General features: G+C 37.6%; 1 protein-coding gene across 1 annotated transcript in view; it reads right to left on the reverse strand.

Annotated features, from left to right (window-relative positions):
- Positions 1-16071, reverse strand: part of PPP1R42 (protein phosphatase 1 regulatory subunit 42) — a 35228-nt gene that overhangs the window by 11427 nt on the left and 7730 nt on the right. The window contains exons 3-6 of the mRNA XM_079796247.1: positions 15885-16051; positions 14913-15051; positions 11491-11607; positions 2523-2640 (exon numbers count right to left, since the gene is read on the reverse strand). Of these exons, the coding sequence (XP_079652373.1) occupies positions 2523-2640; positions 11491-11607; positions 14913-15051; positions 15885-16051 (541 nt within the window). The remainder of the gene's footprint in view (positions 1-2522; positions 2641-11490; positions 11608-14912; positions 15052-15884; positions 16052-16071) is intronic.

Here is a 16071-nt window from a genome sequence, read left to right on the forward strand (position 1 = left end):
TGGTGATTTACATATTACCATTTTATTAGGTAGGATTTTATATGACTTTAATCACATGAATACAGGTGGCCTTCAATTAACATTAAGATAAAATGTTATCTTTTCTAGAAAAATTTCCTTATATAGCAGTTTAAAAAAATTAAATATATTTTCTCTCATCATCTATGTAATGTCTCCTGCTAGATTCCAGAATGTAGAAAGGATGTAGAAACATTTTTTGGGTCATATTCTTATAAGGGAAAAATGACAATATCCTGATAAAATATTAATTGTACTACTGAAAATATTAACATTGCCACTTAAATATGATCTATAATATTGTTATGTTCCAAATCAAGTGATGAAACTGGAAATATAAACTAGAACCATAAACTCTAGAAGTATAATTGTTTCCATACCTTGTCTCTTGTACTTATTTTAACTGAATAATAGCACTTTCCAAATTATAATGCAAGAAATTGGCTAAATGTTTTATCATTATACATCTTAGTACTTACAACTTTATATTAAAGGTCATTCTTTTACACTCAGTTTTCCTAACCACTTGTACTGGTATATATTGATATCTTTCCAGATATGTTTTTATTAATTATATAACTTATTAGTATATTTTTGGATGTGGTATATGTAAGTCAGTACATATTTTTAAAACATCTATTATAAGGATAAGGAATGAAAAACCCAAATCTTTTACAGTAATCCCATTTTCTTATGTTAATGTTCCAGACAAAGCTGAGGAATGACTAGGTTATGCCTCAGTAAATCTGATTCTATCTCACTTTTAGCAAATGATCTCGTTTGAGGTTATTAGGTGTAGAGGTGGTTCAGAAGGGGAAGTCAGGTAATGGACACAAGATCAGAAATCCATGAGATCTGTTTTAATGAGCTGCTTTCAACACAAAATTTGCTTCCATCATACTAAGTAAACTAGTGTGTAGATTGCCATTCTATTTGATAAGGACTGGGTTACTTACAAAACAGAAAATGGCTCCATATAGTTCTTTTTACTGGGACATATCAAACCAGGCCTTCAGTTATCTTTGTGTGTTTTTTTTGGTTTTGTATTTAGGAAAAACAAGGAAATTAAATGAGCTAAATCAAAGAGAATTTGTTATATATAGAAGAAAAAGACTGTAAGGACATATACCAAAGTCTAAACAGATTTATGCAAGATTATGAATAATATTTATTTTCAATATTTTCTAGAAGAAATATGTATTAAATTTTATAATCATAAAATATGTTATAGAAGAATTATTTTTTTAAACTTTGAATAATTTCTCTTTACTTGGAAATTAGTACACTTGTCTCTATATCTGTTACAGCATTGCCTATGGTACTGTATCATGAGAAATGTTTCCAGAAATGGTTCATGAACATTGGAAGATTCTTAATTATCAAACATTAATTGTATTACTTTACTCTGCTTCCTAAGGAAAGTAGACTAATACAATTGTGTGCACTGGGGAGAGAGAGGAGGAGATAGACAGTTGGGGGTGGTGCATGGCAGAATCATCTGTAGAGCTTTAAAAATTATACATGACTGTTCTCTGTTCCCTACCGTTGGCTGGTGGGGTAAAGGGTAGGCAGAATATTGTGCAAAACCTTCTTGGATATTTCTGACATGCCCTATGTCAATCCCTTCCTCCCTCAAGAGAATCACTGCACTAGCATTATGATTAATCAAAGTTTACTACAGCTATGAGCTTTAAAAGAGTTTTGCCATAGTTTTTATACCCATGTCACTGAAGTTCTGATAAAGGAAATTGGCTCATGAATCCCCTTTGGGAGAGGCCAGACTTGTCTCTCTGATGCTATATAACTTGGTCCCTTGCTGGTCCATGTCCCCAATATAGTGCATATTGAGGAATGTTATGATTTGTAAGGGTCTCATAAAGGACTCCCCACCCTGCTGCACTTTCAAATGAAAGGAACTCCTATATGTTTTCAGGGTACCATTTGGCAAGTGTCAGCAGTGAAAACCTTGGTCAACAGAACCAAGCTAAAGAGGCTCGTGATCTTCAGAGGATTTGTGCCTGAGAAAATTTGGCAAAAGGTGAGCAAATTCTACACATTTATGACTAACCATTTTTGTTAGTAACAGCCACATTTTCTTTTTTTTTAAAAAGAAAGAGTCTCTGGTGCCTCGATTAATTATTTCTGAACAGCAGATATTTTTATGCTTTATTTTTCAATTTTAACTTTTGGTATTATTAAAAATACATAGAATTTAAAGTTGACCTTTTTGAAAACTGCCTTTTTATATTGAATTTAGTAGGTGACATTGGTTAATAAAATTATATAGGTTTTAGGTGTACAATTTGCATATACATCTGTATATTGTGTGCTCACCACCCCAAGTCAAGTATCCTCCTATCACCACTCACCCTCCCTATACCCTCTTTTACCTCCCCCCATAAAGTTGATCCAGATGACATATTTCTGAAGGCTTGCTGATAAATTAACTAAAAAGTGAACCAGGTCTCTTTTTCGAAGAAAATTATATTAATATAAATGTGTACCCAGTGATTTGGAGACCAGTATCAATCTGTCTCTGTATTTTGGTTTGAGACAAACAGGATTTCCTTTTAGATCCATTTTCCACAGTTTCATCAATTTGCTCAGTAAAAATTCCAAATCCTATAATTATAGAAGAAAAAGACAAAATATTTCATAATTATCAATATGTTTTCATTCAGTTAATTGTTTAAAAAAGTAATTACTGCTTTTTGTGGAGTTCTAGCTCGGTGCCAGCTACTTAGAAGGTGTATGACAAATCATTTTTGGATATAATGGTCTATACTAATAATGGAAGGCGGCTAAAGAGAAGGCAAAAACGAGGTGCTGAGTTTGGGGGCCATGGAACTGTTCTTTGTCATATTCCCTTAAAGGGACCCAGTTTAGAAAAAACGTTTGCCCCTCTGGCCATCCATCCTGCAGAAGATGCTCTATTCTTAGTGGAATTTATGGAAGTGTCCAGATTAAGGCAATTAAGGAGCAGTGAGTAAGCAGTCCATTGGCATTGCAAACAATATTTGCTTTTTATTTTATAAAAGAATACATATTTATTTTAAAAATCTATGAAAAGGTCAAGGGTAAAATATGAGAAAAAAATCACTTGCATGCTTATCATCCAAAGATCATTTTCAATATGTTGTCATATATCCTTTGGCCTTCTTTTTTGAGCATAGGGATTTCTTTTTTAATTGTCATGTGGGTACATTTTTGTTTTATGTATATCATAAACATTTGTGTGTTTTTGTAGTTACAAGAAAATCAGCTAATTGATATTTCAAGGAGTAGTTAAGTTATACCATGGTCTACAATCCAAATGAATGTCAGGAAAACAGATTAATAGCATTTAAGAACCTGCTCTCTCAGTTTGCCCTCTTTCTCCCAATTTGGGTTTCTTTTTCTGTTGTCACAATCCTTTTGTTCAATGCCTTGTTTTTTGTCCCTTTCCTTGCTTTCTCTCCTTCCTCATTTTTTAATATGTATATTTTATTTTAGACATTTAATGGAAGTGAACTATACTTGGACTATTATATGTGTCATAAAGTTCTGTTTTTAATTTTTGAAATCAGTTAAATTTAGTCTGTATGAATTACTTAAAAACAAGCAATGCAGAAACTGTTTTTCTACTCTATAGCCTTGAATTGATTTTAAAAAATTCAATAGCCAAAGGCAAAAAATAAAGGAAAGGAAAACTACCTTTAATAGAACAAAACATTACTTTAAAGCAAATATGTTGCTGCTAATAAAAATAAACGTTGATAATTCTGTGGAGAGCATAAGCCAGGGCTCAGGACTGAAGGATGAAGTTATAACTTTTGAAGAGAGCTTTCTTATAAGTCAACTACATGACAGTGGATCAGAAGCTTCTCTGTTGACCAAAATTAAGAGAATGAAAATTAGCCTGGCTGGAGTGACTCAGTAGTTGAGCATGAACCTATGAACCAGGAGGTCACAGTTCAATTCCTGGTCAGGACACATACCTGTGTTGTGGGCTTGATCCCCAGTGGGGGGCATGCAAGAAGCAGCCAATTGATAATTCTCTTATCATTGATGTTTTTCTCTCTCTCCCTCACTTCCCCTCCTCTCTACAGCATTTGTTTGACAGTATTTGATACAGCCATAATTATTTTATGTGAGAGTTTCTCTGTATTTCTGTTAGTCTAAAAACCTCTAAGGAAAGAATTGTGCATTGCATTTTTTAGTGTTGAATATGATGTCCCATCATCCAAAAGTTAAGTAATAATAACAATAAGAGAACTTTACATTTACATAGATAAAAGAGTCCTGTAGAGTTTTGTTAATTGTCCCTCACTTGATAAATGACCCTCGACATACTCCCTCCAGTGCATGTTTATTTAAGACTAAACTAATCCTGTGCTGAAATATGATTACCCTTTGGATACGCTCTGGTTGTTCATTGCCTTCCTGTCTTTAATAAAATGCTTTCACTTTCCTATTCTTCAATAAGTTACTAAAGGGAGCAGACACTTTTCTGGACAGTCTCTGTTTGATAAATGATCATGTCATGCTATCACTTAGAGGAGCTGCAAAATCCGGAGGAGCCAAGTCTGTTTCCCAGGCAGGGCTGGCGCTGAGCTCCGGTATGGGCGCCTGCAGACGGGCAGTGCTCCCTCTGCAATTAATGACGGCCACGACGAACCTGTATCTGACCAGCATGCTCCAGTTTTTATCGGAAACGTCTGGCCCAACTGTCTTAACTAAATCTAAAGACAGCCATTTGTCATCCCCCTGACTGCCTGTCATCATCTGCCTGGGAAAATCTATAATTTTTGGCTTGTTTCTGACTAAACTGTGGAGTAAATAAATTTATCTTCGGGTTACTCTGCTTGTCAGGATCAATACTGAGCAGAGGTTGAATAAATTAGAAACTGGAAAAACATGACAGGCCATATTGGTTTGTTCGTTCGTTGGTGTCTTAGAAATCAGATATTTAGTTTATATAAGAGGCAAACACATCAAAATTTTTATTTCCACCATTTACTCGAAGATACTTTACCTCATGATAAATGGTCATCAGGAAACTAATGAAGTAAATCACTAATATATTTGACTGTGAGATGAACTTTTCAGATCATTTTATTTATTTAGCAAATTTTGCAGACATAAAAACTTTAGGTATAAATTAACATTTTTAAAAAATTTTTTCACGTTTTATAAATTTTTATAACCATGGTATTTATTTGATTTAATAGTGTCAGCAAGCTATATAATGTTGGCCCTATTGAAGTTCATGGCTCATCCAACTACTTGGAGATATGCAAAAGTTTTGTCATTAAAGTATTTAATATTTTAATACATTTAAGGAGCTATAGAAAAAAATGCAAAGAAATTTTAACCAAAAGTGAATGTCATTTAAACAAGAACACTGTGAGTGAAAGAAAGGAGTTTCTAAACTATGGAGTATTGTTTGGCCTAACCTCTCTTTCTCCTCCTCCTCAAGGGCTGACTTTGCCACCAGTTTTATTGGGAAGAATTGGGTCCTCCACCTACAGAGTTTTCTCATTTATCCGCCCTGGGTCTCATACTTCCTTTCTTCTTTCACATTTTTCTCAACCAAGAAAGAGTCCCACCTCGTTTTCTAAATTAATTAGTTCTCTCCATCCCTTCCCCTCTTCCACAGGCCTCCTCCTCTTGGAATTTTCTTTCTCTTTCATTTCCATTTTCATTGTCTCCTCCTCTGGCTTTTATCCTGTCTCTTACCCATCATCACTACACTCTTGAAAGAGTAGTCCACACCAGTGTGTCTCAAACTTTATGTGCTTCAGAATCACCTAGGGATCTTATTTAAATGCAGTTTCTGATTTGTTAGGTCTGGGGCAGAAGCTGAGATTCTGCATTTTTGAGGCTGAAGTTCTGGTCCTAGGACCACATTTGAAGTTATAAGAGTCTAGGCCACTCCCTCTGCTTCCTTAATCACTGGGCATCCCTGCAGTCTGGGGCTTCTGAACCAGAACTTCTAGACTCATCCCTTATCATCTTATCACATTGCCAATCTCAGACTTTCTCAGTCTCAGTTCTATGGAGCACTTCCATCCTGACCGCTCCCCCTTCATGGCTTTGTGATTCCACATTCTTCAGGCTCCCTGCCTCTTGCATGAATCTCTAACCCCACAAGTAACAACCTTCTGACCATAAGAATCCCTAAGGTATAAGCATTCTGTTTTCTAAAAGTTGCTTTTGAGAACGGAGAAAACATCTCATAAAAAACACTGCTATACCTGGCAGACTGTTGCCTGGATAGGGCAGCCATAAAACAACCTATTTAAAAGAGGGAAAAACAAAAACAAAAAACAAAGACTGTGGCAATGGTGCTATAAAACCTCCTCATGGTGCATCACCAAGTTTCCCAAGCACTAGTGCTCTCTCTGGGGAGCAGAAGCAGATGTGGCATCAATTCAGTTTCTTCCTTTTCCATAGTTTACATTTATTCCTCTCAGTGTGTTTTTTTCCTTCCCTGGACCACAGCAAAATGTAAAATCATGGCTAGAAAAATGTTTTTCTTCATTAACCCACTATATTCTTCATTTATATGCAGACATTTCACAAAAAGGAGAATGTCCATGTTGATATTAGTAAAACACATCTATTACACCAAGGAAGGAAGGGTCATCTATACGTGAGAAGAAGAACCAGATTTTGTGGGATGCCACATTGAGCATTTCATCATACTCGCATATCTAGTCAGTCTCATCCAGGATGGCAGTTTCAGTGACTACTTACCCAATTTGCTGAAGAATTCTACTATCCACTGAGCTCTGTCCTCTATATCCAGTTGTCCGCCTGATATTTTCTATGTAACACTTTAAAGGCACCTCAAAATAGATCAAAACTCATGATCTTCTCCCTCTTCCCCAAACCTGACTCTTGAGTTCTCTATTTTCCATGGTGCAAGGCAAAAACCTGACTCTTGACTTCTGCTACATTCCTTATATCACCACCAAATCCTGTCCTACTTTACTTCCTAAACAGCTTTCTAATATGTTCATTCGTATCATTTTTACCCCAACCCTATTCAAGTTTCCACCATCTCTCACTTTCTAACTAGCCAGGCTTCTTCCAGTCTATTCTCTACACCAAGCATGTCAAACTCAAAGGCTAACATGGACCAAATAAACAAGGTTTAAGTTTATGTGGGCTGCAAAAAACAAGCTTCAATTTTCATAGAAACGTAGGTTTATTTTGATACAGACATGCTGAATACAAAGGGCTGAAATAAATGAGTAATCGTTAACATAAAATAATAGAACATTTTAATAAAAATTAATATTTTTTCTTGAATATTAACTTACCAGACACTGAATAACTGCACACATTAATAAGCGTAACACAAATACACCTATTTTTCTCATTCTCCGAAGGCGAAATATTTCCTGTTGCACACACCAAACAAGTTAGTCCAAGACTAATGATGTGGCAATTGGCTGTTAAAATATTCGCTGCTAGTATTAGTGGAGAGAAATGGTGCGCCTACGTGTAAGGCACGTAAGGGAAATTAATGCAACATGATGATAGTAATTAGTCATTATTGAACATTGTAGTTCGTTATTAATAATTATGTATAACAGGATATTGTAAAAATTAAGTTACGAAATTTTTATTAAAACATTTCTTACATACCGTTATATTGGCTGGGCTGCATGCGGCCCACGGGCTGAGTTTGACATACTTGCTCTACACTGTAGCCATACTGATCTTTTCAAAATGCTAATTACTTTACTCCTGGCTTAAACACCTTTAGTGTCTCCCCATTGTTCTTAGGATGAAGACAACCCTCTATTTTGACCTATGCAACTTTTACCCACCAATTTATTTGCACTATGGTTCACCTTCACTCTGCTTCCTGTTTCTCATTTTTGCATGCTTTGACCTGCCTCAGGGCCTTTGCACATGCTATTCTGTTTACCTGGTAAACCCTTTACTCTCTCAGAGAGCAACTCAGCAATCCCTTCCTAAGGGAAGCTGTCACTGAGTTCCCTAACTAAGGCAAATCCCCCTATTATAGGCTCTCAGAGCCACATACTTCCATTTTGTACTACTCGCCATGGGTGCATTTTTACATTTGTTTTTGCCTGATTATTTGCTTAATGTTTCTGTTCCTCTCAATGCTGAGAGCTCTTCAGGGCCAAGGACTGTATCTGTTTTTGCTCGCTATTGTCTAATAAGTGTTGCCACATGATAGGTGTTTTGAATGGATGGATAAAAAGAAATGAATGAATGCATGGATGAATGGATCTGGGGTTAGGAGCAGGACAGGTATTGTAAAGGAGAAATTATATGGAACCATTTTGAAATATTTGCTTAGAGGGCTAAATATTTGCTTAGAGGGCTACATAAATATTTGCTTAGAGGGCTACATAATCAAGAAGAAGACTAGATTAATCTTCTCTTTCATTTCCTCCTCTACTTCTCCACTGTCCCCACTTCCCCTTCTGCTGCCCCAATTCTCTGTGTGGGACCAGCTTTGGATTAGTGAATAGGAGAGATGAGGGTAGGGTTAGACAGCTATGGGTCTGTAGAAGTAAGAGGTAAGGGAATGAAACCCAAAATAGCAGGAAGGACAGAAGCCACTTAGCCACCCAACTTTTTCCAGGTCCTTATCCTGTTCCTCCACCTCTAACGTAGCCACCCCTCTGCATCTCTAGGCTAGGGCATGGATATTGCTTTGGAATGTCTGTGTTTCCCATTGACCCATTTCTCTCTTTTTCTTTTTCTTATTCCTTTCACAGAGCTCTAGTATTTCAGTTGTCATGGCAGTACTTTTCCTTGATATTTGTGTTCCTTTTAATTTTTCTTAAATATCTTCCTCTGCTCAAACCATAACCTTGATTGGAAGATTCAAAGTTATTTAACCATCCAAGGGACCATTATTTTTTCATTTATCTTATTTCATGTATTTTCTGTCAATGCATTTGAGGAACCTATGGTTGTTCGTATCAAAGCAGCTGCTCCAATGCTAAAAACCTTGGGTAATTACAGTGGTTTTGTGAGGATTCTCTAATGATGTCCACTTCTTTTTCCCATTGGCACAAAGCTGTCTGTTGCTGAAGTCTCTTAGGATGGATGTCAGTGACCTAATGTATGGCATGTTGAGCTTTCTCTCCCATGGCACAGGGTTTGATGTCAGCAGCTTCTGGGCAATTTCAATCAATGAGTGCAAATAATGGAAAAATTAAAGCCAAAAAATGGAGATCTGGCCCCAGGAATACATACAGAGAAATAGGTTAATATTATGATGCTAAACTTCAACATGTCCTTTGATTAAGCCTTCAGAGGATGCTGTAAAATGGACCACAAAAGCACATTTCGAGTGAACCCTATGCAAGATTATATTCAGACTTCCACGAAGCTGTGGCTAGGCATTTTTTATTGTTTGTGTCTTCTTGCTGGAAGTAAAAGAACTTGAGATTTTATCCTCACTCCTTGTATATCTTCTCTAATGGGAGGGAAAAGCAACTTTTGGCATATACCAACCTCTGGACTTGCAGAATGTTTTCTTTTTAAGGTATTATATCCACATAGTCTTTTAATTTTCCTTTCTCTTATTTTTTAGTTTATATGTGGAAATTTCAGGTATGGGAAATATTTCATGAAAAGCCTGCAGTTTCTCAAACCATAACAAGGAAGAAAGTTTCTAGTATGTTTCTGTGGCTTTGGGTGGAAGAAAAACAATGCAAACCCTTGCCAAGGCACTCTGTTCTGAAACATACGTAATATATGATACTTGACCCAACGTAGTCTGTTGTTAAATCGAATGCATTTCTATTAACATCTTATCTGCCCTCATGTCAACCATTCAATAGCATTCAGTGCAAGTGGCCATTCCCTCTTTCTTGAAGTTCTTTTTTCTCTTGCCTTCTCTTGCATCGTTGACACCTGGTGCCTTCTCATCTAAAGTATTGGAGTATTTCTGTGCTTAATGTTGGCCTCATTTATTCTTTATCTCTATTATCTTTTACCCAGTTGCCTGGTTCTAAATATCATATAAATGCTGTTGACTCCCAAACTTTCCAATCTTACTTCTCCTTTGAACTCCAGAATGCCTACTTAACATACCCATTTCAATGTCCAATAGATATTTCAATAGAAGGAATTATTTTATTCCTTCCCTGTATTCCCCAGCCTTTACAGGCTACCACTATCTCCCCAGTTCCTCACATAGGAGCTAGGAGTCATCCTTGATTCTTCTTTTTTTTATTACTACACATCCTATTCAATAGGCAAGCTCTGTGGGTTCAACCTGTAATCCATTCACTCCTTTTCATCTCCAAGCAACTATCTTCTCATATTTAACCTCTATGGTAGTCTCCCATCTGGTCACTTTACTGTCATTCTTTTTTGTTGTTGTTGTTAATCCTCACGCGAGGATATTCATTCCTCAGGTCGACACTCTATTCACTGAGCCAAACTGGCTAGGGCTACTGTCATTCTTGCAACTATTCTTCACATAGCTGATAGAGAATTCTGTTTAAATATAATCCTTTGAGTGACTTCCTATTGCACTTAAAGTCAAGCTCATGACCATGGCCTAAAAGGACCTTTATGATCTGGCTCCTATATGTTCCTTCCTAATCTCATATTATACTGTTGTCTATTCATTAAAAAATTACTTATTGCCAACATTTTAGAAACTGAGCTAGATTCTGGGGTCACTATCACAGTAAACTGGCCTGTTTTTTGTTTCTTGGACACTTTAAGCTCTCTTCGGACTCAGAACCTTTGTATTTTTTGTCCCCTATGCCCAGCATGTTCTTTCTTAGCTCTCTTCTCAGATTTCTTCTTTCTCATCCTTTAGATCTCAGTGTGTCATTTGCTCAGAGGCCTTTCTTGATAACCTGAATGTCCCATTATGTCATCCTACCTAATTCCTTGAGAGTGCTTTTCACAATCTTCTCTGCTTATTTTTTTCCTGATCCCCTCCCCTGTCTCACTGTAATGTAAGCTCCTTGAGGGTAGAGAACTTGTCTTATTTATCATTGTATCCCCAGTGCCTAGAAAATGTTTCTCCAGGGGTCTAAAACATGACCTGGGACACACACTCTAATAAATATTTTTGAATAGATGAATTTGATGGGGAGGTTCAGAAAAAGCTACACAAGGGAGATGGTTTCCCCAAGGAGCAGAAAGTTCGGGTCTAGTAATAGTTACTAGAAACTCACTCATTGGGAGATCAGAGGTAAGGGGCAAGAAATCTAGTTCTAGAGGGGAATATTCGGTGGAAAATAGGGGGAAAAGCATAACTTCCTACTCAGAGAAACTTTTTTTCTGTTGGTGAGTGTTGGAAGCATTGGATATAGAAGAGAAAATCAGGTAAGAGGGCAGAATTATACAAATAAGTATATTAAGAAGCGAAAATTAATAAGCTAGTTTTTAGAACAAATCACAATAGTTTTTAAAGTAATACATTTTATAGCAATTTCAAGTAAATATTTTTAAATTAATATTTCTTTATACTACCTTCACATGCAGAAGTTGATTGTCAACTGCTATGAGCTGATTAAGATTTTCCAGTATTTCTAAGTCTTTTATGTCATCAATATTATTATTGCTGATATTCAATATAGAGAGGGATTTCTGTAAGGAAATAATTAAGTTAGCATTAGTAAACAACCTAATTAAGTGCTATATATAGGAACCAGAAATCCTAATCTGTGAAAATTTTAAGATTGTTCAGTCTATTTTGCTCTTTAGGCAAGAAAATAAAAATCTATGAAGATTTTTCTATGTTATATATTTTTTCATATGGAATGTTTAGAACTATAGTAATTGTGATATAATTGTGATATAACTGACCTATCCTCTCTAATAAAATGGTAATATGCAAATTAACCATCACTCCGCTACATACGCCACGCCCACCAGCCAAGCCACGCCCACCAACCAATCAGGGCAAGTATGCAAATTAACCCCAATCCAAGATGGCTACAGCCACAGAGAACAAGGTTTCCCAGGTAACAGAGCAAGCCAAGCTTTCCATAGCTGTTGCAGGCCTAAGCCTCCACTCAAGCTACAAAGTTTCAATTATAGAAGGTAAACAAATTCAAACAAATGGCGGCAGAATGGAGCTTGAGAGAGTAGGCCAGGGTTGCCGGCGGCAACAGGGGAAGCAAAGCTTTCCGCACACCCTGGTCGGGCTCCCCCGCTTAAGGCTACAAAGTTTCAATTGTAGAAGGTGAATTAACTACCACAGAAATGGCTGCCAGAGCCCCAGGCTTGGCTCCGCTCCAGGCTACAAAGTTTCAATTGTAGAAGGAAAATAAATTCCAGATACCAGGGCCTCCCCTTGGGTTGCCAGGGGGCGTGGCCGGCCTGCAAACCACCACAGGCCCCTCGCTCAGGCCACCCCACACCCCAAGGGAACCCCCACCCTTATCTGTGACACCCTTCAGGGCAAACCAGCTGGCCCCCACCCATGCACCAGGCCTCTATCCTATTTAATAAGAGAGTAATATACAGATTGATTATCACTGCAACACACAATATAGCTGCCCCCATGTGGTCAAAGATCCTGCCCCCTGTGGACACAAGATGGCCACCACAAGATGGCCAGCAGGGGAGGGCAGTTGTGAGGCACCCGGCCTGCAAGGGAGGGCAGTTGTGAGGGACCAGGCCTGCAAGGGAGGGCAGTTGAGAGGGACCAGGCTTGCAAGGGAGGGCAGTTGGAGGTGATCAACCCTGCAGGAGAGAGCAGTTAGGGGTGACCAGGCTGGCAGAGGAGGGAAGTTGGGGGCAAACAGGCTGGCAGGCGAGCAGTTAAGCATCAACCAGGCTGGCAGCAGAGTGGTTAGGGGTGATCAGGCTGGCAGGCAGAAGCGGTTAGGGGCAATCAGGAAGGCATGCAGGCAAGCAGTTGGGAGCCAGCAGTCCTGGATTGTGAGAGGGATGTCCGACTGCCCGTTTAGGCCCGATCCCACCAGGATCGGGCCTAAACGGGCAGTCGGACATCCCTCCAGGAGTCCCAGATTGGAGAGGGTACAGGCTGGGCTGAGGGACAACCCCCCGCTGTGCACGAATTTTGTGCACCGGGCTTCTAGTCCTATATAATAAAAGGCTAATATGCAAATTGACTGAACAGTGGAATGACTGGTCGCTATGAAGTGCACTGACCACTAGGGGGCAGACACTCAATGCAGGAGCTCAGCCAGAAGCCAGGCTCATGGGTGGTGGCAGTGGTGAGAGCCTCTCCTGCCTCTGTGGCAGCCCGACTGCCAGCTTAGGCCCACTCAGTCACCTCCATGTGATGTTAGGTGACAGCTGGAGCATCCCCTGAGGGCTCCAGACTGTGAGAGGGTGCAGGCCGGGCTGAGGGACCCCCTCCCCCAATGCACAAATTTTGTGTACCGGGCCTCTAGTATTTTGTAAGTTTAATCAAGGCATAAGAGAAATTTATAGAAAAAAGAAGCTAAGAATCAAGAAGCAAAGAAAAAAGATGTCCCAATGAACAAATGATAACAACGTAGAAAACATGCTTATTTCAGTTTGAGCAAGTTACTATTTTGTGTTAAAAGTCACTAAAATTTGTACTCACATAGGAAGAAATTGTTTTTGTCTGTTTTTCTAAGTAGAAAACACTGACCAAGAATTAAAGAATTAATTAAAGAAAACACTGTTAAAGAATTAATTTTATCTTTATCTCTCTAAGTAGTTTTCTCTTAACAATCCATATGTTCAGAAGCTACTTAGAATAATAAACTAATTAACAAGAATTTCAACATCAGCTGTTAATGAGGACATAAATATACAATACAGCAACACTAAATAAAAGCCATCTTAAGATCTAAGGGCCAGGATTCTCTACAAAGATCGCATCCACACACAGATAACATAGGGGCCAGGATTCTCTACAAAGATCGCATCCACACACAGATAACATAGAGAAGATACTTTCTGACACTTTTTAAGACTTGAAATATAAGTTTAAAAATTATGCCTTATATTTAGAATTTTAGAATCTGCTTGACTTATTGTAATGATTCTCTAGGTTGTTTAAAAATTGAGTAAGCAAAAATATTTTCAGCGGTGTTTTATAGTAAAACTATTCATTCCCACAGTGTTGTCAGTCTACTTGGATCAGTTGAGGTTGAGCTCAGACACAGTTGATTCTATGGGGAGGTTAGAGGGGTAGGATAGAAATCAAGTCACCTCTTTCTTTTCCTATTTAAAGCACTGTCCTTTCGTTGTTATATGTTTGGTTCAAAAACCTTATACTGCCCTCCATTTCTTGGCCCTCTGAAATAAAACCAACAAAATCTGTAAATATAACAACCATGTTCCATTGCCCAGAACCAAAGGTAGCTTTCCTCTAACAAATCCTGCTTTGAGGATTAGCAAAAGCCTCTATGGCGCCCTCTGGTTGCTCAACTCATTGTGACACCTCCATGTGATGTCAGGTGACAGCTGGAGCATCAAATCCAGCGCTCTCAGATCTATCTGCTTCTGATGAGTCACAGCCATATGAAGAGCAATCTACAATCAAATCAGAATCCAGCGAAAAAATGACTTATTGTAATGATTCTCTAGGTTGTTTAAAATTTTCCAAATGTTCACTCCTCTTTCCTTAGGCTTTTTGAGTTATGATAATCAACAAGGTTAAAATGATGAGTGAATTAACATTGTTAGCACTTCATACTTTACATAATCTTTTAATATCCTCCTTTTGTTTCTTCCAATAGCCCTAGAAGTAGTTATTACCCCCACTTTATAGCTGCTGAGTCTCTGAGGAATTATGTGGGAAAAATTAGTTTTAGCCCTCAAATAAACTCTCACTTGGCCTGTAAATATTCAAAGAATCTACATATCCAAATAAACCTTAACCACCTTCCTGGTCCATAACTGTTAATCACGACATTCTCTGTTAGAATACTCAAATGTAGCCTTACTGCCAGAGATTGAAGACTTCTTGGATCAAACAGAAGCTTTTCTCCAAGGGGAAGCCTCTGACTCTCAACATGAAGCTCTCTTAGTCCTTCTAATCCTTCTAGACCTTCTACGACAGCAATGTAATTGCCTCCCAGATACCTGCAAAATAGAAGACATAATTTTAAGTAGACATTCTATGATCACTATGGTCTTTAAACATGATAAAAACATAACAAAATCATTGAACTGTGTGAAAATTATACATACAGAAGGTTCTCTTTATACTGAATTAATGAAAAGTTTATATGATTTTTACATGTAATTTAGTCTTAAGAATTTTTTTTTAAGTGAGAGAATGGTAATAGTCCTTATTAAACTATTTACCCATACTCCGCATATATAGAGTGCAGAAGAATCACCTAGGGTTGTAGATTTAAAAATGAAGATTTCTGGGCTTAACCCACAGAGATTCTGATTTGACTATCTAAAGAACCCAGCATTTCCCATCCCACCGTCCTCTCCCCATTCTAAGGCCCCTGGCCCACTTTTTGAGAAGCACTGATAGTTCTTTTAGTCTGGGGAAATTGGATCCACCAGTCTTCATTGTTTAATTAAAATCATTATAGGCACAATAAATGCCTTTTTATAATCAAGGCTACATCAACATTCATTTTATGACCCTGTCCTTTTCAGAAATGTGATTCTGAAAGGCACAAAACTCATTTGAGTTCCATGGAAACTTTTCTCACTATTTGAGCCTACATAAGGATGTTTTTAGGTTTTCCTATAAGCCCTTAAGACAACCTCCTGCAAAAGAAAAGTATACCAGACTTAATAAAACACAAATTGTTTGATAATTACATTTGAAACAATTATTTTGTACTAATACTACTAAAAGAGAATAAAAATTGTGGCCTGTTCCACAAAACAACAGGAAATAACTGTATGCAAAAATATTACTGTAATGATGACAATTAAATAAAAGCACTTACAGTTTTTCCAGTTTCTTTAATGAACTGAGGTTCTCTATACATGAAATACAATTGTTTTGTAGGTACAGGTGGGTCAGATTTATGGCAAAATTCAAGTTAGTTATTTGACTAATATGGTTATCATATAAATATAAAACACTAAGATTTTTACAAAGAGAGAGGTCATCCTAAAAGAAAAACAAAAACA

The sequence above is a fragment of the Cnephaeus nilssonii genome, assembly GCF_951640355.1.
Source record: "Cnephaeus nilssonii genome assembly, chromosome: 18".
Lineage (NCBI taxonomy): Eukaryota > Metazoa > Chordata > Mammalia > Chiroptera > Vespertilionidae > Cnephaeus > Cnephaeus nilssonii.